The 25,224-nt window shown below is 35.6% G+C and overlaps 1 protein-coding gene across 2 annotated transcripts in view; it reads right to left on the reverse strand.

Moving 5' to 3' along the window:
• The window catches only part of EXOC2 (exocyst complex component 2), a 250,988-nt gene that overhangs the window by 85,503 nt on the left and 140,261 nt on the right, over positions 1–25,224 (reverse strand). For both annotated transcript variants that reach the window (XM_080806109.1, XM_080806110.1), the window contains exons 20-22: positions 24,299–24,360; positions 19,401–19,467; positions 14,821–14,937 (exon numbers count right to left, since the gene is read on the reverse strand). In XM_080806109.1, the coding sequence (XP_080662235.1) occupies positions 14,821–14,937; positions 19,401–19,467; positions 24,299–24,360 (246 nt within the window). The remainder of the gene's footprint in view (positions 1–14,820; positions 14,938–19,400; positions 19,468–24,298; positions 24,361–25,224) is intronic.

Consider the following 25,224-nt stretch of genomic DNA (forward strand, 5'->3'; position numbering starts at 1 on the left):
TGAACCACCCAGGCACCCCCCACACACGACTTTCAAAGCTAACGAATGAGTATTTTAACTCGAGAAACCAGTGGTCACTATGGAGACTGAAATTAAGTACAATAAGTACTTCAAGGCAAAGAGTAAAAACAAGAGCCCAGGACCTGATGGATTCTCTGGGGGAATTCTACCAAACATTTAAAGAAGAAATAATACCTATTCTCCTGAAGCTGTTTCAAAAAATAGAAGCAGAAGGAAAACTTCCAGACTCTTTTTATGAAGCCAGCATTAACCTGATCCCCAAACCAGGCAAAGACTCCACCAAAAAAAGAGAATTTCAGCCAATTATCCCTGATGAATATGAATGCCAAGATTCTCAACAAGATCCTAGCTAACTGGATCCAACAGTACATTAAAGATTATCCACAATGACCAGGTGGGATTTATCCATGGGATGCAGGAGTGGTTCAACATTTGCAAATCAATGTGCTAGAACAAATAAATAAGAAAATAGAGAAGAACCACATGGTCTTCTCAATTGATTCAGAAAAAGCATCTGATAAGATACAGCATCTGTTCCTGATTAATACCCTTCAAAATATAGGGATAGAGGGAACATTCCTCAACTTCAATAAAATCTATCTATGAAAAACCCACAGCGAATATCATCCTCAATGGGGAAAAGCTGACAGCCTTCCCTTTGAGATCAGGAACACGACAAGGATGCCCACTCTCGCCGCTCTTGTTCAACATAGTACTAGAAGTCCTAAGAACAGCAATCAGACAACAAAAAGAAATAAAAGGTATTCAAATTGGCAGAGGTGAAGTCAAACTCTCTTCACAGATGACATGATACTTTATATGGAAAACCAAAAGACTCCACCCCCAAACTACTAGAACTCACACAGCAATTCAGTAATGTGACAGAATACAAAATCAATGCACAGAAATCAGTTGTTTTTTTATACATTAACAATGAAAACACAGAAAGGGAAATTAGAGAATCGATTCCATTTACTATAGCACCAAGAACCATAGGATACCTGGGAATAAACCTAATCAAAGAGGTAAAGGATCTACCTCAAGAATCTATAAGGAATCTATAAGGATCTATACTCAAGAACTACAGAACACTCATGAAAGAAATTGAAGAAGACACAAAAAGATGTAAGACCATTCCATGCTCATGGATCAGAAGAATACACATTGTTAAAATGTCTACACTGCCTAGAGTAATCTATACTTTCAATGCCATTCCGATCAAAATTCCACCGGCTTTTTTCAAGGAGCTGGAACAAAAATTTGTATGGAACCAGAAGAGATCCTGAATTGCTAAGGAAATGTTGAAAAAGAAAAACAAAACTGGGGGCATCACATTGCCTGATTTCGAGCTTTACTACAAAGCTGTGATCACCAAGACAGCAAGGTACTGGCACAAAAACAGACATGATGGGATAGAGTAGAGAGCCCAGATATGGACCCTCAACTCTATGGTCAACTAATCTTTGACAAAGCATGAAAAAATATACAGTGGAAAAGACAGTCTTTTCAATAAATGGTGCTGGGAAAATTGGACAGCTATGTGTAGAAGAATGAAACTCGACCATTCTCAAAGATATCTCAAAGATAAACTCGAAATGGATAAAAGACCTCAACGTGAGACAGAAATCTATCAAAATTCTAAAGAAGAACATAGGCAGTAACCTCTTTGACATCGGCCACAGCAACTTCTTTCAAGATATGTCTCCAAAGGCAAAGGAAACAAAAGCAAAAATGAACTTTTGGGACTTCATCAAGATCAAAAGCTTCTGCACAGCAAAGGAAACAGTCAACAAAACAAAGAGGCAACCCACGGAATGGGAGAAGATATTTGCAAATGACAGTACAGACAATGGGCTGAGATCCGAGATCTAAAAAGAACTCTTCAAATTCAACACACACAAAACAATAATCACGTCAAAAAATGGGCAGAAGACATGAACAGACACTTCTCCAAAGAAGACATACAAATGACTAACAGACACATGAAAAAATGTTCATCATCACTAGCCATCAGGGAGATTCAAATTAAAACCACATTGAGATACCACCTTACACCAGTTAGAATGGCCAAAATTAACAAGACAGTAAACAAGAAGTATTGGAGAGGGTGTGGAGAAAGGGGACCCCTCTTACATGATGGGAATGCAAGTTGGTGCAGCCACTTTTGAAAACAATGTGGAGATTCCTTAAGAAATTAAAAATAGAGCTTCCCTATGACCCTGCAATTGCACTACTGGGTATTTACCCCAAAGATACAGATGGAGTGAAAAGAAGGGCCATCTGTACCCCAATGTTCATAGCGGCAATGGCCACAGTTGCCAAACTGTGGAAAGAACCAAGATGTCCTTCAATGGACGAATGGATAAAGATATGGTCCATATATACAATGGAGTATTATGCCTCCATTAGAAAGGATGAATACCCAACTTTTGTATCAACATGGACAGGACTGGAAGAGATTATGCCGAGTGAAATAAGTCAAGTAGAGACAGTAAATTATCATACAGTTTCACTCATTTGTGGAGCATAAGAATAACATGGAAGACATGGGGAGATGGAGAGGAGAAGTGTGGGGGATATTGGAGGGCAGACAAACCATTAGAGACTGTGGACTCTTAGAAACAAACAGGGTTTTGGAGCGGAGGAAGACAGGGGGTTGGGTGAGCCTGGTGGTGGGTATTATGGAGAGCACGTATTGCACGGAGCACTGGGTGTGGTGCATAAACAATGAATTCTGGAACACTGAAAAGAAATTTAAAAAAATTTTATGTATCATAAAAATGCATAAAGTATTATACTATAAGAAAAAAAATAGGGAAATGAATCGAAAAGGCACTTCCAAACAGAAAATATCTGAATATGAGTAATGTGTAAGAAAAAGGGCTTAACATCATTTAATCAGAGAAAGCCGATGAAAGCAACAGTATTGACTGCAATAAAAAAAAAATGATAATATTAAGTGTTTGTAAGGACAACATGGAGCAAATGGAATACTCATACATGCTATAAAACGAGAACTAAAATCAGACACCCACTCTGAAAAACTATTTAGAATTCCTAATTAACTTACTCCATGACAGCAATTACAAAATGAGAGAGTACAAATGTCCATAAAAGACTTTCGCAGCAACGTTCACAAGAAGTTTATTCATAAAAACCTTAAAGTGGGGTGCCTGGGTGGCTCAGAGGGATGAGTGTGTGCCTTTGGCTCAGGTCATGATCTCAAAAGAGTACTAAGTTCCCTGCTCAGCGGGGAGCCTGCTTCTCCCTCTCCCTCTGCCTCGCACTCTCCCTGCTTATGCTCTCTTTCTCTGTTAAATAAATAAAATCTTCAAACAACAAAACAAAACAAAACCCTTAAACTGGAAACAATCCAATACCTGTTACAGTGAGAATGATTAGACAAATTTGAGTTATCCAAACTCAGCTAAAAAAGAAAATAAATTACTTACAGACACAACAATTTGGATGAATCTCAAAAATTAAGTTGGAGCAAAAGCAGCGACACAAAAGATTATTAACTGTACAGTTCCTTTTTACACAAAGTTAAAGAACAGACAAAACTAATGCATGCTGACAGAAATCAAAACAGTGATGAGAAGGGTGCCTACTGACTTGGAATGGGGCATGAGGGAAATATATCTTGATTTAGGTGTTGGATAGTGGGATGTATATATGCATTAAAAGTCACTTATTTGTACATTGAAGATTTATGTTTTACTGTATATAATTCATACTCTATTTTTTTTAAAAATGGTTGAAAATAAATAAATGGGCAAATAGATACTAGGTAAGTGAAAGAGAAAGGGGAGTGGCAGTTATTAATGTCTGACAAAGCAGAATTAAGGTCAACAGTACCTCATAAATTTTTTTTTTAATTTATTTGACACAGAGAGAGATCAGGGGTAGGCAGAGAGGCAGGCAGAGAGAGAGGAGGAAGCAGGTTCCCCGCTGAGCAGAGAGCCTGATGCAGGGCTCGATCCCAGGACCCTGAGATCATGACCTGAGCCGAAGGCAGAGGCTTAACCCACTGAACCACCCAGGCGCCCCCCTCATAAATTTTGTTGTAGGAATTCAAAAAGATAATTTATGAAACTTAAATATAGTACATTTAAAGTACATCACAAATTCTCTCAGCTATCATTACTATACTATTATTATTTACTTCAACATGCCCAATTTTCACTAGAACCCTGTTCATGATAGCTAATAAATACAGATGTTAGCTAAATTTGCTTGACCCCTACTACCCAAGGATAAGGTCTGTTCATCATTAAAGCACTATCTAATAGTGATGAATGAAAGTTAAATGAGAAAAAAAAAAAACTTAAAGGAAATCACAGTCTAATAGGGAAGAAAGGCAAGAAAACATTTATAAAACGTTCAAAGAACAAAGCTGTTAAGGGAGAGAGGGAGTGCTTATGGGGTACCTTTAAGGGTACTGGGAAAGGCTTTCTTAAAAAAAAAAAAAAGAGGTGCCAATTCAGTAATTATGCAATCAGAAACATGTACTCACTAAATTCTTACGTTTGAGAACTGAGGAGCACCTTTTAAAGTACTTCAAGTAGTTGGTAATAACTTACAGAAATACAGAATATATTAGGAGGTAGCATTTCAGATGCAGGGGCAAATAATGTTGGTGATAATCTACCATTATATCTTCTTAGGTAGCAATACACATATCAAAAGATATTCTGACAACGTACCGCCTGACCTGTTCAGCAGTAAGTGCACATGCCAGACAGGTGCCAAAAAACACACACCTACATAGATGTCTTATTTCCTCAATTTCTATATAGTTGTCTTCAACTCATTCAAAATAGTTAAAAACATAATCATTAATTAATGTTCTAAATTTAAATTTTCTAATTTACTATTTTTAAAACTTTTTGTTAAAAATCCTTCTTAAAAAGTATGTTTCTGAAAAAGAAAAAATAATTTTAAAAAAGTTAATTTCAGGGGCGCCTGGGTGGCTCAGTGGGTTAAAGCCTCTGCCTTCATTTCAGGTCATGATCCCAGGGTCCTGGGATCAAGCCCCACTATTAAAGACAACTATACAGAAATTGAGGAAATAAGACATCTATGTAGGTGTGTGTTTTTCGGCACCTGTCTGGCATGCGCACTTACTGCTGTACAGGTCAGGCTGTACATTGTCAGAATATCTTTTGATATGTGTATTGCTACCTAAGAAGATATAATGGTAGATTATCACCAACACAAGGGAGCCTGCTTCCTTCTCTCTCTCTGCCTGCCTCTCTGCCTACTTGTGATCTCTGTCAGATAAATAAACAAAATCTTAAAAAAAAAAAAAGTTAATGTCAGCTCAAAGATGACAGAAAGAATACAGTGAACTAAGTGATCTCTATAGAAACAAAATAATCAAATCAAATTACAATAAGAACATCATCTATCCAAGTGAATATGGATGACTAGATTCAGTTAAATTAATATACTTTAAAAATTTTTTATAAATAAATGGTCAGACAAATGGCAAATTGACATTACTTTGTGTTATTAAAACACAACTTGTCAAATGTGGACAAAATAAATGTCAAGTAAATAATTAACTTTAAAAAATAAACTCTTAGTCCCTAGTAGAGGTGGCACTAATAAAAGAAAACAAAAATAGTATAAAACAGGATATACTGATAGCCTGAAACAGAAAGACAATGTCTCTAGCACTTAGTGAGAGCCATCATTCCTCATTTCCCTCACCTTCCACTGTGATTCTAACCTGGTGACTTGCTACTAATCTTTATTATTTCTCAATCTTTTCTTTTTCTGTGAATTTTTTATAATCAAGTTAACAGTCTCAGATCCCATTATTGAGGCTTCCCACAACTGCTCCAATCATCTTCTTCTTTTAGGGAGTCTTTTGTTTAACTACAGACTGTATGTGATTTGGCCACCTACAAAGAACAATCCAAGGAGCATGGGAAATAACTTTCTCCCTCTGCCTGCCACTGCCACCATCTCCTACACTGATGTTTGAAATGATACCATTCCAGAGCAAGTTAATCATTTTCCTTTACTTAGTGACAAAAACCAAGTTTCCGGAAATGAAAAACAACTGAAATAAAATGGCAATAGACAGCAAATTTCAACAAGATCAGATACAAATGAAGAAAAAGTCAAGGAGAAGAGAGAGCTGAATGAATTATTCCGAATCACTAAAAGAATTAGAGATGGGTGGGGAAAACATGAACAGAGTGAGGTCTAACATATATCCCATAGGAGGTCTTGAAGGAGAGAAAAGAGTGAATAGAAAAGAATAAATATTTAAAGAGGTAATAGCTGAGATTTTCCAGACCTGATTAACGGTATCAATCAATCAGGGGAAAAAAGGCCAACAATATACACCAAGAGACACATCATAATGGAACTATGAAATATTAGAGACAAAGAAAACAAAAAATACCTAAATGGCAGACAAATAAAGACTACAATATATATCTCTCAGTAACTGACAAATTGAAGACCAAAACACATAAAAGGAATGGATATAGAAGACCCAACAATAAAACTCACAAACTTGATCTAATGGTGTTTAAAACTGAAGGATGTAATATTTTCAAGCAAGGGAGAATATTTAAGAAACTCATCATGTATCAGCCTGAAAAGGAAGTCTCAACAAAGTCAAAAACATGACATTCACTGACCTCATCAGCATAATTAAGTTAAAAATCTCTAACAAAGAGAAAACTTATTCGCAACATGGAAACTAATTGCTACCCACCCACCCACCCCCAATTTGGAAATTTAAAGTCACACTCCTATATAGTTGTGTGTCAAAGAAAAACTCACAATTAAAATGAGAAAATACAAAACAGAACAAATTAAATATGTTAATATATGGAATACAGCTAAAGAGATAGAGGGATATTCATAACCTTGAATGTTTATATTAAAAAGGCAGAAAGGTTTGGAATCAATGAGCTACATAAATAAAACAATTAAGCTAAGTGCTCAAATTACTGTGACAGGAAACAAGGACATACAGAGACATTAGTAAAGCCAAAATTTGGTTCTTGAAACGACTCTGATCAAGAAAAAAGACTGAAAATATTAAGTCTAGAAATAACCTCCGATGCAGTTGAAATTGAGATAATATGAAACTATTATAACTTTATACCAATAAAATTAGAAATTTAGGCAAAATGGAGAAAGCCCAAGAAAAATACAGATGATCACAACTAACAAGAAACAAAACTTGAATGGTTCTTTAACCATTAAAGAAATTGAACCAATAATTAAAAATCATCTCATAAAGAAAAAGCTAGAGAGTTCTTATAACTGTTCAAAGAATAAACATTCCAATGTTATATAAAATCATAGGAAGAAAAGAGGAATATAATTTTTAATTCATTTTAAAAATTAGCATAAGCTACATGTAGCAACATGGATATATATAAAAAACAATATTGAGTAGAGAAAGCAAATCAGAGAAAAAAATACATACCATATAATCCCATTTATGCTATTTAAAAGTCAAAAACAGGTAATATTAAATAATGTATTGTTTAGAAACCACAAAATGCAGAAGTGTCTGTCCATAAGGGAAAATGGATGATTCAGATGTGCAGGGCACAAATAGTCCTGGGAATATACTCCATTTCTTCAGCCTGGCAACAGGTGAACATGTGTTCATTTTTTGTTCTTCTATCTTATACCTATATAAGATTTAGTCCTTTGGAGAGATAAAAATATTTAATATTTTTATATTTGAAAAGAATTTATAATCTAGAAAAGAAGCATACCAATATTGAACTAATCATGATATAATGTGTTAAGATGTTATTCTAGTGTTATAATATAAAAAAGGTATCACAGGAATAAAGAAGAGGATTTGATCCATTTTGCAGTTTGGGAGAAAGAATGAGAAGTCTTTCCACAGGGTGAGACATCTGTATCTGAGATATATAGGTAGATGATCAAGATTTTGTCAAGTTGAGGTTGAGGAAAAGGTATTCCAGACCCATAGAACAATACAAGCTACAGGTAAATGTTCTTAAAATAGAGCTTGGTAAGCTGATGTTGAATGAATGTTTGTTGAAGGAATAAAAGACCTGACAAATCATAGGAAATACTCAAGAAAAGATGAATAACTACACGATAGGGTATTGGTAAGTATAAAGGAGATGAATGGCATAAGACAAAGAAGTAAGGGTCTAGATTAAAACAATATGAACATCATCAGCCTAAGGAGTTTAGATTTTATTCCTCAGTCAATGAGGAGACTGAAATGTGGGAAGGAGGAAGAATATAATCAGATCTGTATTTTTGAAACTCCATGGATAATTAAAGAGTGAAATTTAGAGCATAAGCAAAGCATTTGGAGGAAGGCTTCTGCAATAGCACGAGGATCAGATGATGAAACAGAGCTGATCTTGGTTAGGAAGAACAAATTAGGGAGGGAGAGAGAGAAGATCGTTCAGAGGTTGAACCATCCGTTCCTAAGGAATGAGTCAAAGACAATTCCCAAGTCCCTGGCTTGCTGACTCAGTGATTACTGACCAAGGCAGGAAACACAAAAAGCAAAGCTGATTTGGAGGAGGAAGAAGGAATATGACATGACTTTGGTTTGGGTAAGCTGCTCTGAAATCCCAGTGGCAACTTCTAGTGAAGACGTCTGATAGGAAACAGATCTGCAGCCTAGGAATGAAATATAAATTAAAGATACAGATTTGGGACTCATGGGCATCAATGATAAATGAAGCAGCGGTAATAGATGAGATCTCCTAAGGAAAAGGCACAGAATGTGAAGAGGAAACAAAGTACAAGTCCAAATAATAGAAATAGTACAAGGATGGTAAAAGACAATTACTTAAGTTGTTGAATTGTACCTGCTCAGGTTCAAGGTTTTTTGTTGTTTTTTTTTTTAAGATTTTATGTGTTTATTTGACAGACAGAGATCACAAGTAGGCAGAGAGGCAGGCAGAGAGACAGAGGGGGAAGCAGGCTTCCCGCTGAGCAGAGAGCCTGACGCGGGGCTCGATCCCAGGACTCTGGGATCATGACCTGAGCCGAAGGCAGAGGCTTTAACCTACTGAGCCACCCAGGTACCCCAGGTTCAAGGTTTTTGATTTAGGACTCCACACAATATGGAACTGATGACCAACGGTCTTACTCACTTATTGCCTACACCTTCCCAACTTTCCAAAGAGACTTATCTTAATGAAGTCCCAAAAGTTCATTTTCGCTTTTGTTTCCTTTGCCTTTGGAGACATGTCTTGAAAGAAGTTGCTGTGGTCGATGTTGAAGCAGTTACTGCCTATGTTCTCCTCTAGGATTTTGACAGATTCCTGCCTCATGTTGAGTTAATGCCTTTCTCTCATCTCTGAAACAACCACTTCTCTGTGAAATCTTATATTCTTCCTTGCTTTGGGAAAGCTTTTCTGAATTACTTTCTGTATTGGGGAACCAATATTTTACTTTATAAATCATAAGGTCCTTGTGTCCTTCCTACTATATTACCTCTGTCTCTTTCTTTTTTCCCTTCCCATTTATACAAAGAACTTGAGGCAGTTGAATAGGGTCAAAACTAATATTTAGTAGACAGGGACACATCTGTCTCTAATCTACTGAACTCCAAAACACATTTATTTACAAATAATGTATTATATAAAAACAGCCTCTAAACAAAATTTAGCTGGAGAAGAGATGGGAAAATAAAATATAAAGAGATAATACAGTGAGGACTCAAAACTATAATCATTCACATCATATACTGAATTCAAATGATTTCAAATGAAACTCAAGAAATATATACAATTAAGCTAAAAATAATCAAATGTGTAAAATATGGTATATATGTATGGTTCAGATAACACAAAAATCTTTAAAAATTGATTGTTGTACGTAAAGGATCTTTCTGGACATGTGAAAAAAAAGAAGCTGCCCTCTCCCCACCTACCATGTCAAAATTTCTGAAAGAGATTTAGGTGCATAAAATAAAACAGCAATCAAAAATTCAATGCCCAGGGGTGCCTGGGTGGCTCAGTTGGGTTAAGCCTCTGCCTTCGGCTCAGGCCATGATCTCAGGGTCCTGGGACTGAGCCCCACACATCGGGCTCTCTGCTCAGTGGGGAGCCTGCTTCTCCCTCTCTCTCTCTGCCTGCCTCTGCCTATTTGTGATCTCTCTTTGTCAAATAAATAAATAAAATCTTAAAAAAAAAAAAGAATTTAATGCCCAACTTATTTAATGACTACAGTCCCAAGTCAGTCAAAAATCTGCAACTATACAAACTCTAAATTAGATGTTTGTTTTTTAAAGACTGGGGCAGGTTAAAATAGCATTTTATATATGAAAAAAATCCTTGGATTTATATAATTATAGGTACTACAATAAAATTATGTACTGAAGTGTATTAACCATATAGCTCTAGTTTTCCCTTCTCAAAGGCCTCAAGAATTAATGACTTGTGCCAAATTTGGTTTGCACACTTAAAATGAAAAACACGATTTCCTTAACCTTCTAAATACCTTTAAAATGAACTCTACTAGAATATCAACAGTCAATGAACATATGAAAAAGTGTTAACCTACCAAATAGGGAAAGGAATGCAAATTAAATCATGAAAGAGTATTTTTATCTATCAAATTAAAATATTACAATCAGCAATGATGACCAAAATGTGATGAAACCAGCAATATTTACCAAGAGTCTTTGGAGCTCTAATTCTACTTCTAGGAATCGATTTTGAGAAATAAAACATGTGCTCAAAATTATCTTCACCTCTCAGTAACAAGAACAAAAATAACCTTAAGGTTCCCAGTAGGAAAAAGTTAAAAAAAAAAAAAAAAAAGTACATCTACATTAGCAACTGTTATAAGCCATAAAACTCACATCTCCATATTTAATAAAGGTGTTCACAACAGAACTGTCAACAGAAAAAGATATATCTAATGTAAACTGAATTCAGAAAAATATGTTTCATATTTTTCTAACACATACATATAGGTATTATGGTATATAAAAGTATTGATTACTATAAATACTAAAATATAACTGTTTATCTTTGGTGCATTATAAATAATTAAAGAAATTTTTTTTAGACTTTTCAGTATTTCTCCATTTTTTTTTATTACCATATAATGTATTATTTGCTTCAGGGGTACAGGTCTTTAAATCATCAGTCTTAGACAATTCACAGCACTCACCATAGCACATACCCTCCCCAATGTCCATAACCCAGCCACCCTATCCCTGTCCCCCACGCCACCCAGCAACCCTTAGTTTGTTTCCTGAGATTAAAAGTCTCTAATGGTTTGTCTCCCTCCCAGGTCCCATCTTGTTTCATTTTTTTCCCTCCCTACCCCTCACGACCCCCCACCCTACCTCTCAAACTCCTCATATCAGAGAGATCATATGATGATAACTTTCTCTGACTGACTTATTTCGCTTAGCATAATACCCTCTACCATCCACCTTGCTGCAAATGGCAAGATTTTGTGGGGGTTTTTTGATGGCTGCATAGTATTTCTCCTTTTTAAAAATAATGATTGAGGGGCACCTGGGTGGCTCAGTGGGTTAAGCCTCTGCCTTTAGCTTGGGTCATGATCTCAGGGTCCTGGGATCAAGCCCCGCATCGGGCTCTGTGCTCAGTGAGGAGCCTGCTTCCTCCTCTCTCTCTCTCTCTGCCTGCTTCTCCACCTACTTGAGATCTCTGTCAAATAAATAAATAAAATCTTAAAAAATAAATAAATAAAATAAATAAAAAATAAATAAAAATAATGATTAAATCTTAATTTTATAAGCAAGAGAAAAATACGTGACTTGGAAAAAACATTTCCAGGACTTGAGGTAAAGGCAAATGGAAATGCATGCAAATGACAGGGGACTCACTGTTGGTACTTCCGATGTGGGATCCAAATAGCACAAAGTCCATGTAAGGCTTATAATGGAGCCTATTTTACAGGAGGTATCCTGTAGGGCAAGATGAGTTTGATAGTCTCTTCTGATACTAAATGAAATACATTAACCAATCTGCTTTATGTCTTATTTCTTTGGTTTATTTTCATGAGAACAATTTTGTTCTTTATTTTAAGATGTATGGCGTTAGGCCAAAAATCCATTCTGGATTAAGAATGAAAATACTTAATTTTGAGTTCTGCCTTGCTCTCCTACTTACAGGTCAAATCATGAACCTCTCCAAGCATCTTTCCATGTTAAAAAAAAAATGGGGTTAATAATACTTTCCTTAACTATTTCATAGGGTTATTTGCATTAAAAATTTTTATTTATGAGGGGCACCTGGGTGGCTCAGTCAGTTAAGCATCCAACTCTTCATTTCAGCACAGGTCATGATCTCAGGGTCCTGGGATCAAGCCCTGTATCAGGTTTCCCACTCAGTGGGGAGTCTGCTTGTCCCTCTCTCCCCCTCTACCCACCCCCAGCTCTCTCTCTCTAAAATAAATAAATTACTCTTTAAAAAATGTATATATGAAATCATTGTAGCTTTAAGTGATCATTGGTCATTAAATTCTAATGTACTCCTAAAACACATAGTTATTTGTGTACTGCTCCTACACTAAAATTAATTCTACTTTTGAAGAGGAGGATCAAGATGAAGGGAATTAACAACTGGCCATTTTCATGCTTCTATTGTTAGAAATACCAATAAGAAAGCAGGAGGAAATATACCTAGAAGAACTCTTGATAAATTACCAAATCCTACTTGGAAAGAGATCTGAGAGAATGTCTAATGTCTGGTGACACTAAGTTAGAAGCCCCCAATGAACATTATTTCCAAGAGCAGAAACAAAGTGACAGAATGAATAACAAACTATTTGTGTGAACAATGTGCCCCCATAGTTTTTCTGGGATCTATGCCTTTAGAGATTTCTGTCTTCGAAAAGGGAACTATAAAAAATAATGGCAGTTGGCAGTGTTTCTCCATTAATGCAAGAAAGATATTTTAATTGGTTGGCATCATAAAATTAATGGATTCACTCAGAATAAAAAGAATCAGCACAAATGCTATCATCTAAATTTAGTTTACTGATTCATTTATTATCCAACTTAATGATTTCAAAATATTGAGTGTCAAATATTAAAAAATCCTAATTCTAAAAAAAATCCTAATTCTGAGTGTGGAAAATGGTACATCATTTGTTCCAAGCTTTACCTCCAGATCCAACATTTTACCTTGGATTCAAAATAGTATCGACATCTCTCTATCTTTCTCTCAAATAAATAAATAAATCTTTTTTAAAAGTTGGGGGGTGCCTGGGTGGCACAGTCAGTTAGGCGTCCAACTCTTGGCTTCGGGTCAGGTCATTATCTCAGGTCATGGGATCAAAGCCCAGGTCAGGCTCCACACTCAGCGCAGAGTCTGCTTGAGACTTTCTCTCCCTCTGCCCTTCCCCCCCAACTCTCTCTCTCTCTCAAATACATAAATAAATCTTTGAAAAAAAGTGATATCAACAAGACTAGGAAGGCTATCAAAGCCTTGTATGTCAACTTCATTCTATTTCTTTATGATATAAACTGAAGTAACAGTTACTACTCATAACTTTGTAAAAACCTAAAGAGAACCAAACTTACTCCTTCTGTTATATGCAATTCCGAATCATTTCATGTTATTTTTAAATGATTAAAAAAGCTGTTCAATAAATATATTTGTGTCACTATTGTTACTGCACAAAAAGCAAAGTGTCCACTTTGTACAAATATGAATTCTTTACTGCAGGGAGCACCTTGCATTTCTCAATACAAAAATTTCTGGAAATAAACTCAACATTTGGCCCTACAGCCTTAAGTCACATTTCTCATCAAGATGATTAATCTTTACGAAAAGGCAGGAAAACAAGACACAGCCACCCACTTTGACATTTTCATTCTTTGAAAAAAAAAATCCACTTCTAGTTCATAAACCGTAACTATCATTTGTAAAAAGTATGCAATCCATCAAGAGTACTTTTTGATTATAAGATTAACAAGATCATTATCTTTCTTATTTTTTGCACTGAGAATACTGTAAAAGTGGTTCTAGCTTAGTTTTACTTAGAAATCTGATAAACCTTTGCCCAAGAACCAACCAACCTTTAATAAGAAGGTTGCTTCATTTTTTCCTTTTCTGCTTACTTGAAAAAATATAAACAAAGTATAACATCTAAAGAAAAACCTACTCCATTGATTTATACAGCACTCATTTTTGATCAACTTGCTAAATCCATGGATTAGAGAGTGGAGAGCTTGTATTTTTCAGGTAAGTCATTAAACCTCTGGAGGAAAGCTGTTGTAAGCCACTCTGGTATGTGTGAGTCTTTGTGTGTGTCCCGGTGCTTGAGCACTTGTGCCCATGTTTCAGCATAGTAAAAAGCAAAAGCATCATTGTGGTCATTTGGAAAGGGGCAAAGGAAGAAGAGGTGTGAATAAGCAGGAAGAGGTTTATCTGCAGGCTCAGGGAGTTTGCTGTTGACTCTAAAGTAAAAGTTTTAACCTAAAAGGAGCCAAACTTGAGATGATTCTTAAAGATTTGGGTTTGATGCCTTTCTTTCCTATTTCCCTCCCTTACTTTGAGCAGCCTGCGTGAGGAGTAAATCAGCTTTTGTCTTGAGAAAGCTTTGATCTAGAGAAAAGAGGAGAATATTAAATTAACAATTCTCAAGGTGAGTTATAAGAAGGGCAGGAATCATTCAAAGTCAGGGTAGGGTGAAGATGAGGAAAGTATATGGGTGTGGGGAGGGTAAGGACAGAAAAGTATAGGAAAAGCAAAAGAGAGGGGTACTAAGAAAGTAGTTTGGAAACTAAGTTGTTAAAATAACCAACTTGTTCATTTAGCATAATTCATTTACCTGTGTTATTTTCTCTATTCCTTGGAAGTTGTGCTTTTCAAAATGCTCTGCTATATTCAGAAAGGTGTGACGTTCTAGGTAGCAGCAGTTACTCAGGACTATCAAAAGTCTCTGTTCCTAAAAGTAAAACAAATGTTTAGAAAATTACATTTATAATAACAAACTGGGTAACAGTTATCATTTATTACATTTAATTATATTCTCTTCATGTTTAATATCAATATTCAAGGTTTTGGTTTTCTTGGTCCCTTTTTTCTCCAATAATAATATAGAGAGAAACAATATAATTCTGTAACTCTATATTTTATAACTGCTTGTTATTACATAATGCACTAAAGAGTCAAATAATGCTGTCTTTGAAATTTAATAGCTGTATGGAAAAACAGCTAACTAGTAAGGTAGGATCAGCTGTTGTTCTTGTGAAAGGGGTTTATTTTACGGTTATTCTGCCTAATATTTTTTGCAACAAAAAAGGCTATAAAAATTGGTATTTTAAAATAATTACAAATGCAAAAATTCATAGAAAGTAATTTATACATTTTCCTTAACTTGAAAGAGAATTATAATGTCATCTCTATGATGGGGTCCTTCCAAAATCTGGGCCTTCACAGATGCATTTTATGTAGAATAGTTTCCCTCTCATGGGGAGTGATAAAACAAAAGCAGGGAACTTTCCCATAGTATTGGATATGAAGAGGGCTAGAGCCTCATACTCTATGTTCTCCAGGGTTCTAGCCACTTTAAGGTAATTTCTTATCAAAATTACCACACCCCAAGGCTGATGAATAAATATAATCTTACAGTTCAGAAGAACTATTTTTGTAAACAAGATTCCAGGAATGGCAGTTATCTCCACTATTGTGGCTCACCAAGAACACTTTCCCATGCTCCCTCAGTGTGAGAGCATTCTCTAGAACAACAGTGACTAATTTAGGGCTTTGATTTAAGATCCCTTGACTAAACATTAAGGCAAAACTACTTTCCAGGAAAAAATTTCAGCCATATTTTGCTTACTGTTTTATATATAACTTATGTTAAAGTCAACACTCTGAACTCAGTTGCCAAGTACAGCTTATACCTCCCAATAATTTCATTTAGGTCCATCAGAAATTTTAAAACTTTCTAAATTTCTTTATTTAAAATATTATTATCTATTGCTGGCACAGTGTGGCCTATTCAGTGCCCCTTTTGGTCATCAACAAATATAATTAAAGGGCAAGGAGTTATTAAAAGTACCCTCAAGTAAATGAAAGGTTGTGAATGGCCTTGAATTAATCGATGGATGGGAAATAAATTACAAAACAAGGAAAATAGGGCTCTGTTATGTATACCACTCCTCCACACAGTTTGTGAATAAATGGCAAGTGAGAACCAGAAAGAAAGCAGTAAACAGCACTGCACAGGCACACAGGTCAATCTGAGGAAGGGGTATATTCCCTTCCACCCCATACCTGGTATTATCATTATATGGTGGTCCTCATAAAGAAAATAAAGTAAGCATAAGGTGTCATCAGCCACTCTAAACATGCTGCACTCTGCAAAAATCTCAACTGGTTTTTCAGTTATAAGATCAATCCTCAATTACCTTTTTCTCCTAATATTAATCTTATAGTCTAACAGACCCCTGGGGCCTGCCACATCCTCTCTGCCCTGTTAATTAATGCTTTTTTAATTTTTCTCCCTATAATCTGCATTGTTCTTCCCCCAAAATGGAAAAATAATTTGAGTGATTTGAAGTCTTACTCTTGGTAATCATATTTTTCTTCCCAACTCTGACTAATCAGAAGAAATGAAAGTGGGAAGAATAATTGAACACTACAATAATCAAATTCTTAAACTTGAATATTTATTAAAAGCTTACTAGCAATTTAAATGAATATATATGTTTGAAAATAACAACTCAACCTATCAAAGGCAGTACTTGCCAATTATGTATTATTTCAATTATTTCTCACAGAATCTCTGAGATTGTAGGCATTACCATCTCAATTTTGTCCAGGAGAAAACTGGACACCCTCAATGACATGCCCAAGATTATTCAGTCAGTAAGAAGACCAGGAAGCAACCTGGACCTCTACCTTACCATAACTGCCTCTCTGCTGAATAATAGAACAAAACCCTAAGAAGATCTCAATAATCTGGGTCAAATCTAATGAGTTATCATACAAAGGCAGAGAAACACAGGAACTGAATTTGGTACCAAATGAACAATTTTAGGGAGTAAAATGGGAGAGATAAGGTCCTGTGACTGGGAGAAGCAAGTATGAAACACCTGCTGTGTGGTTGACAGTAAGTTCAATGTGACTCAATGTAACCTAATGTGTAGTTCTGGCTGCTTCCCAGTTGCCAGGGCCACATCAGAGTCCAGTACTCCATTCTTGAAAGAGGACAGAAGTAGATTAAGAGGAAACTCACTGCCATATCGACTAGGAGATGCCTAAAAGATTTAGGGTGTTACCTAAGAGAAAGAAAGATTCCAAGCCCACACAACAAATGTTTTCAAACACTAAAAAGATTGTCATGTAGAAATCAGGCTTGTTCTAAAGGGCAGAGGAAAAAAGCATAGTTGGCCCAATAGCTCATAAGGCCCTTCTCAATTTAGAAGGCTCTTTCCTCCAGCCTGTGTCTCTCTAGTCTACTAAGTTCACAGTGCAAAGAATGATCCAAACTCATTACATCAACTTCCTTGGCTCCTATATGATGTTGACCCAGTGCAGTCAGATAGCTCATTAGCAATCCACTGATATGCTTCTCCTACAGGCACAAATGACCACCTAACTGCCAAGCCCATAACGCTCCAGTTTTCATCTGACCCACCTGATCCTCTACTAGTCTTTGAAACTGTTAAATACTCCTTTGTTTAAAATTATCTCTTCCGGGGCGCCTGGGTGGCTCAGTGGGTTAAAGCCTCTGCTTTCGGCTCAGGTCATGATCTCAGGGTCCTGGGATCGAGCCCCGCATCAGGCTCTCTGCCTAGCGGGGAGCCTGCTTCCTCCTCTCTCCCTGCCTGCCTCTCTGTCTGCTTGTGATCCCTCTCTGTCAAATAAATAAATAAAATCTTTAAAAAAAAATAAATAAATAAAAAAAATAAAATTATCTCTTCCATCTCTCTCAGGAACACTGTTTCATTTGAATTTTCTTCTCTCTCTCTCTCTGATTATTCTTTTTTGGGAACTTTGAGGCACTCTGCTTCTGGCCATCCCTTAAATACTGGTACCCCAGTGTTATTTTTATATATCTGGCCCTCCTCTCATTCTACCAGTATTTTTCCTAGTATTTTCCTGAGTATACCCATCCACTCTCAGGCCTTGTATTGCTTACACAGTTTGCCCCTGAACAACACAGGTTCAAAATGTACCGGTCCACTTATATGCAATTTTTTTTTGATACATACAGTACAGTATTGTAAATGTATTTTCTCTTCCTTATGATTTTGGTAACATTTCCTTTTCTCTAATTTACTTTATTGTCATATAGCATATAATAATAACATATAAAACATGTTAATTGCCTGTTATTGGGAAGGCTTTTGCTCAACAATAGACTATTGGTAGTTAAGTTTTAGGGGAGTCAAAAGTTACAAATGGATTTTTGACTGAACAGGGCATCGATGACCCTAGCCTACCCTCATTGCTCAAGGGTCAACTGTGTATTACTGATTCACAAATCTGTATCTAGATTTCTTTCCTGGAGTCCAGACACATATATCTAATCACCTGCTAAATATATCTGCTTGAATGTCACTCATTTAATACATCTGGTCCCAAACTGAATTTTTGATCTTTCCTATTATAACAAATTCTTTACTTAGGAGTTCATACTTATAAATATAATATCTGTGGGAATGATACAGGGCAGGAAATTTTGGCCATATGTTTTCTTTCTTGGGAGATACATATATACATACATACATGTACGCACACACACATACATCCTTCAAGCAAATGACAAACCAGAGAGCGTTATTTTTTTTTTAAAGATGGACAGGTCTAAATTTAAAGAGCTGAATTTATACTTATAATAAAGTATGTGTGTTAATTATCCCCAAATACCTGTATATGCTAAAATAAGATATAAGTGTACATATATAAAAAGGTGGTATGCCTGGCTTTGTTTTTGCCACAGAACTTTATGTTCAAATGAAATGCTATTAGGGAACTTACAGAAATAAAATAGAGAAAAGCATAACTTCTCTAGTTAAAGAGGAAAAACATGGAGAGATGGGCCCCCATCTTCTGCTGCCTCTTCAACTTTCAAACAGCAGGGAACCACTAGGGCACCTACTCCACACTCAAAAACTTGAATTATGCAAGGAGTAGATGGAACTACTTAAATAACAACTTCGACTAAAAGGTTTTTAAGTTGTGGAATACATATAAAATTATATTTTTACTAAAATTTTCACAAAATAAAGCATAGTAAAAAATTATAGAAAAGTATACTACAACAGGAATACAATAGCTGCCTCTCAAAGTAATTTAGACTGATTTATAAGCAGTCAAAGTAATTCAGACTGATTTATAAGTCATTACATAATTTTAAAATGGTATGTTTAGCTTTCTATTTATCATCTTACTTACAGAAGTCAAACTGAAGTCTTCATGGATACTTCCAAACAAATCGGGAGAAGAAACATCAACTGAAAGACTAAAAAGGAAGTAAGAGAACAGTAACAATTAAAGCACAAAAATTAACAATGTTAATATAATGTCATATATCTATTACAACTCAATAAAAAATGCAATGAACTTTATGTAAACTTGACTTTAAAACCTTTTGGTCAAAAATCTCATAACTCTCTGCTTTATATTTAACAATTAACTGCTCAAAGTAGACACAATAGGCTATCTATTAATACAGGTCTTATGACATTTGTTTTGGGTTTTCTCAATACTCAAATTAAATTTTTAAAAATCACCAAAGGGAGAAAAGACCCAAATGGCCAAGGAAATGTTGAAAATGAAAAACAAAGCTGGAGGCATCACATTGCCTGATTTCAAGCTTTATTACAAAGCTGTGATCACCAAGACAGCATGATACTGGCACAAAAACAGACACACAGACCAGTGGAACAGAGTAGAGAGCCCAGATATGGACCCTCAACTCTATGGCCAAATAATCTTCAACAAAGCAGGAAAAGAAATCCTGTGGGAAAAAGACAATCTCTTCAACAAATGGTGCTGGGAAAATTGGGACAGCTCGGTACAGAAAAATAAAACTCAACCATTCTCTTACACCATACACAAAGATAAATTCAAAATGGATGAAAGACCTCAATGTGAGACAGGAATCCATCAAAATCCTAGAGGAGAACATAGGCAATAACCTCTTCAACACTGGCTACAGCAACTTCTTTCAAGGCACGTCTCACATTGGCTACAGCAACTTCTTTCAAGACAGGTCTTCAAAGGCAAGTGAAACAAAAGTAAAAATGGCCTTTTGGGACTTCATCAAGATCAAAAGCTTCTGTGCAGCAAAGGAAAGAGTCAACAAAACAAAGAGGCAACCCACAGAATGGGAGAGGATATTCGCAAATGACACTACAAAGGGCTAATATCCAAGATCTATAAAGAACTTTCAAACTCAACACCCAAAAAAACAGATAATCAAGTCAAAAAATGGGCGGAAGACATGAACAAACACTTGTCCAGTAAAGACATACAAATGGCTAACAGACACATGAAAAAATGTTCATCTTCATTAGCCATTAGGGAATTCCAAATCAAAACCACATTGAGATACCACCTTACACAGTTAGAATGGCAAAAATTAACAAGGCAGGAGAAAAACAAATGTTGGAGAGGATGTGGAGAAAGGGGAACCCTTTTACACTGTTGGTGGGAATGCAAGTTGGTGCAACCACTTTGGAAACAGTGTGGAGATTCCTCAGAAAATTAAATATAGAGCTTTCCCATGACCTGGCAATTGTACTACTGGGTATTTACCCCAAAGATACAGATGCAGTGAAAAGAAGGGCCATCTGTACCCCAATGTTCATAGCAGCAATGTCCACGATCGCCAAACTGTGGAAAGAGCCGAGATGCCCTTCAACAGACATATGGATAAAGAAGATGTGGTCCATATATACAATGGAATATTACTCAGCCATTAGAAAGGATGAATACCCAACTTTTGTATCAACATGGATGGGACTGGAGGAGATTATGCTGAGTAAAATAAGTCAAGCAGAGAAAATCAATTATCATATGGTTTCACTTACTTGTGGAACATAGGAATAACATGGAGGACATTAAGAGAAAGAAAGGAAAAGTGAAGGGAGGTAAATTGGAGAGCGACATGAGCCATGAGAGACTGTGGACTCTGAGAAACAAACTGAGGGTTTTAGAGGGGATGGGGTGGAGGGATGGGTGAGCCTGATGGTGGGTATTAAGGTGGGTATTCCACGTATTACAAGGAACACTGGGTGTTATATGCAGACAATGTATCTTGGAACACTGCCTTAAAAAACAATGATGTATTGTATGGTGAATAACACAACATAATTAAAAAAAAAAAAACACCAAAGGGGAAAATAGCTAATAATTTAATATTGAGGTACAGATTCAAATTAACTGAAATGTTTTTAACTATCAGAATCTCCAGAGAGCTTTTCAAGCTCATTTACATAATAAACCACTTACAGGTGAGCTGAGTTAGGAAATTAGCTAATAATCAACAAGTGACCAAAGATACAAAATTGCAGAGGAGGAAATACTATAATCCACAGATCAAGTGATATAATAGAATGATAATCAACACTTTAGCAGGAATTCTTTTCCTTAAATCTAACCAATGGATTTTAGAATTCATATGGAACAGTAAATAAATGAAAATATCAAATAATATTTGAAAATAGAATCAATAAAAAGATACCAATCTTAATTAAAAAAACAAAGTAATGAACATTAAAATAATACAAAAAGATATAAAACATATACGAATGAATAGAACAGAAAATAAAGTTCAGAAATATAGAGAAAACCCCAAAGACTCCACCAAAAAACTACTAAAACTAATAAATGAATTCAGTAAAGTCGGAGGATAGAAAATCAACGTACAGGAATCTGTTGAGTTCCTATACACCAATAATAAAGTAGCAGAAAGAGAAATTAAGAAAAAAAAAATCCCATGTACAATGCACCAAAAATAACAAAATAACCAGGAATAAACCTAACCAAACAGGCAAAAGATCTGTACATTGAAAACTGTAAAACACTGATGAAAGAAATTAAAGACCAAAAAATGAAAAGACATTCCACGCTCATGGATTGGAAGAACAAATATTGTTAAAATGTATGTATTACACAAAGCAATCTATACTTTTAATGCAATTCCTATCAAAATACCAATGGCATTTTTCACAGAACTAGAACAAGTAATCCTAAAATCTGTATGGAAGCATAAAAGACCCCAAATAGCCAAATCAATCTTAAAAAGAAAAGCAAAGCTAGAGGTATCACAATTCTAGACTTCAAGTTATATTACAAAGCTGTAGTCATCAAGACAGTATGGTATTGGCACAAAAATGGAAACATGGATCAATGGAACAGAACAGAAAACAAAGACTAAACTAATATCATATGGTCACTTAATTTGTTTTAAAGATTTTATTTATTTATTTGACAGAGAGAGAGAGAGAGAGAGAACATAAGCAGAGGGAGTAGGAGAGGGAAAAGCAGGCTTCTCGCTAATCAGGAAGCCCGATACGGGGCTTGATCCCAGAACCCTGAGATCATGACCTGAGCCAAAGGCAGACGTTTAACAACTGAGCCATCCAGGCACCCCAGGACACTTAATCTTTGACAAAGCAGAAAAGAATATGCAAAAGGACAGTATCTTCAAAAAATGGTGTTGGGAAAACTGGACAGCAACATCCAAAAAAAGAAACTGGACCACTTTATCACACAATACACAAAAATAAATTCAAAATGGATTAAAGACCTAGAAGTGAGACCTGAAACCATAAGAAACCTAGAACAGAACACAGGCAGTAACCACTTTAACACTAGCCAGAGCAACTTTTTCTAGATAACTTCCCTGTTGCAAGGGAAACAAAAGCAAAAGTCAACCACTGGGACTACATCAAAATAAAAAGCTTCTGCCCAGCAAAGAAAACAATCTTAAAACTAAAAGGCAACCTACAAAATGGAAGAAGATATCTACAAATGACATATCCAATAAAGGGTTAGTATCCAAAACATAAAGAACTTATAAAGTTCAACACCCGAAGAACAAATTTAAAAATGAGCAGAACACATGAAAGGCATTTCTCCAAAAAAGACATCCAGATGGCCAAGACACATGAAAAGATGTTCATCATCACTCATTATTAGGGAAATGGAAATCAAAGATACAATGAGATACCACATCCCATCTGTTAGAATATCCTTAAGGTATAAATTGGTAATTTGAGAAGTTTTCCATGTTTGTGATATTCTTGGTATTGGTTTACAAATGACATATCCAATAAAGGGTGAGTATCCAAAATATAAAGTCTCTCAGTATATAATGCTACTGCCTCTTTGAGACTTAATAAATATTGAACTGTAGCTTTTCTGTGGTTTGATGTTACATATTTAATGCAATCCACCAGGAATTTGTATTGTTAATCAATTTCCTTATACTGTTGATTAAACGTCTTTCCTTCCACATTGTTTTGTTACAATTTCTGTTTCAGACACCACTGAATTCTAATACATAGTGCTATGTATTTCTGAACTTTTCTTGTTTTTAAATTTTATTTCATTTTATTTTAAACTCCACATACAGTGTTATATTATTTTCAGGTGTACAATATAGCAATTTGACAGTTCTATACATCACTCCTGCTCATCACAACAAGTGCACTCCTTAATCCCTATTACCTGGTTTTATAAATACCAATTTATACCTGTTAGAAATACCTTAAATGGCATTTATTTCAGTATTTTCTGTGTCAGAGCATTAACCTTAACACAGAAGTTACATATGCCAAATATCATTCAATAACATTCAGATAAATTACATACTAAAAGATTCTATAGAATATTATAAAAGAATTATCAGAATTTGTAAATGTTAAGAATCAACATGTATCCTCTGAAGCTCAAATAACTAAGCCTGTCCCAGACTTAATTCTACTAGAAAAATTAGTCTTTAACAAGAGTATAGCTAATTTTCTAACATCAGAATTCTAAAGATTATCAACTAGGAATTATATATCTTAATTTTCATTCTTATTATTTATAAAACTTGTTGCTTTCAGTAATTAGTAACCAATCAGGTGTTCAGTTTGCTCAACATTTTTCTAGGAATGCTAAAATGAGTTCAGAAGATGAAGAAATTATATACAAATACAGGTCAAATATATAAAAATATAATTTTAATATATATAATCTATCTCTCTTATTGTCTTAGCTTATAAGACTACATATAAAACATTAGTCTGTATTTTTAATCCTCCTAAATGCATCAGTGAGATTAGTTTCAGTTTACTTACTGTGTAGTATCTACATCTGCATCAGGCTTAGTACTCAACTGTTCCAGACAGTATATAAAAATCTAAGTCAAAAATAAGAAGTTTCAGTAACATGATTCTTAGATATTAATCGATTTGGACATTAAAAATAACTTCCTGTAAATAAATTCCTTTTTTTTTTTTAAGAGAGTGTATGCACGTACACTCACAAGTGGAGAGGGGTGGGCAGAAGGAGAGAGAGAATCTTTTTTTTTTTTAAATTTTTTTATTTTAATAAACATATAATATATTTTTATCCCCAGGGTTACAGGTCTGTGAATCGCTAGGTTTACACATTTCACAGCACTCATCATAGCCCATACCCTCCCCAATGTCCATTTCCCCCCACCACCCTCTCCCGTCCCCCCTCCCCCCCGCAACCCTCAGCCTGTTTCTTGAGATTGAGTCTTTTATGGTTTGTCTCCCTCCCAATCCCATCTTTTCATTTTTTCTTTTCCTACCTCCCCCCAACCCCCCCCACCTTGCATCTCCACTTCCTCATATCAAAGAGATCATATGATAGTTGTCTTTCTCCGATTGACTTATTTCGCTAAACATGATACCCTCTAGTTCCATCCACGTCGTTGCAAATGGCAAGATTTCATGTCTTTTGATGGCTGCATAGTATTCCATTGTGTATATATACCACATCTTCTTTATCCATTCATCTGTTGATGGACACCTAGGCTCTTTCCACTGTTTGGCTATTGTGGACATTGCTGCTATAAACATTCGGGTGCACGTGCCCCTTCGGAGCACCACGTTTGTATCTTTAGGATATATACCCAGGAGTGCAATTGCTGGGTCGTAGGGTAGCTCTATTTTCAGTTTTTTGAGGAACCTCCACACTGTTTTCCAGAGTGGTTGCACCAGCTTGCATTCCCACCAACAGTGTAGGAGGGTTCCCC

The sequence above is a fragment of the Martes martes genome, assembly GCF_963455335.1.
Source record: "Martes martes genome assembly, chromosome: 6".
Taxonomy (NCBI): Eukaryota; Metazoa; Chordata; class Mammalia; order Carnivora; family Mustelidae; genus Martes; species Martes martes.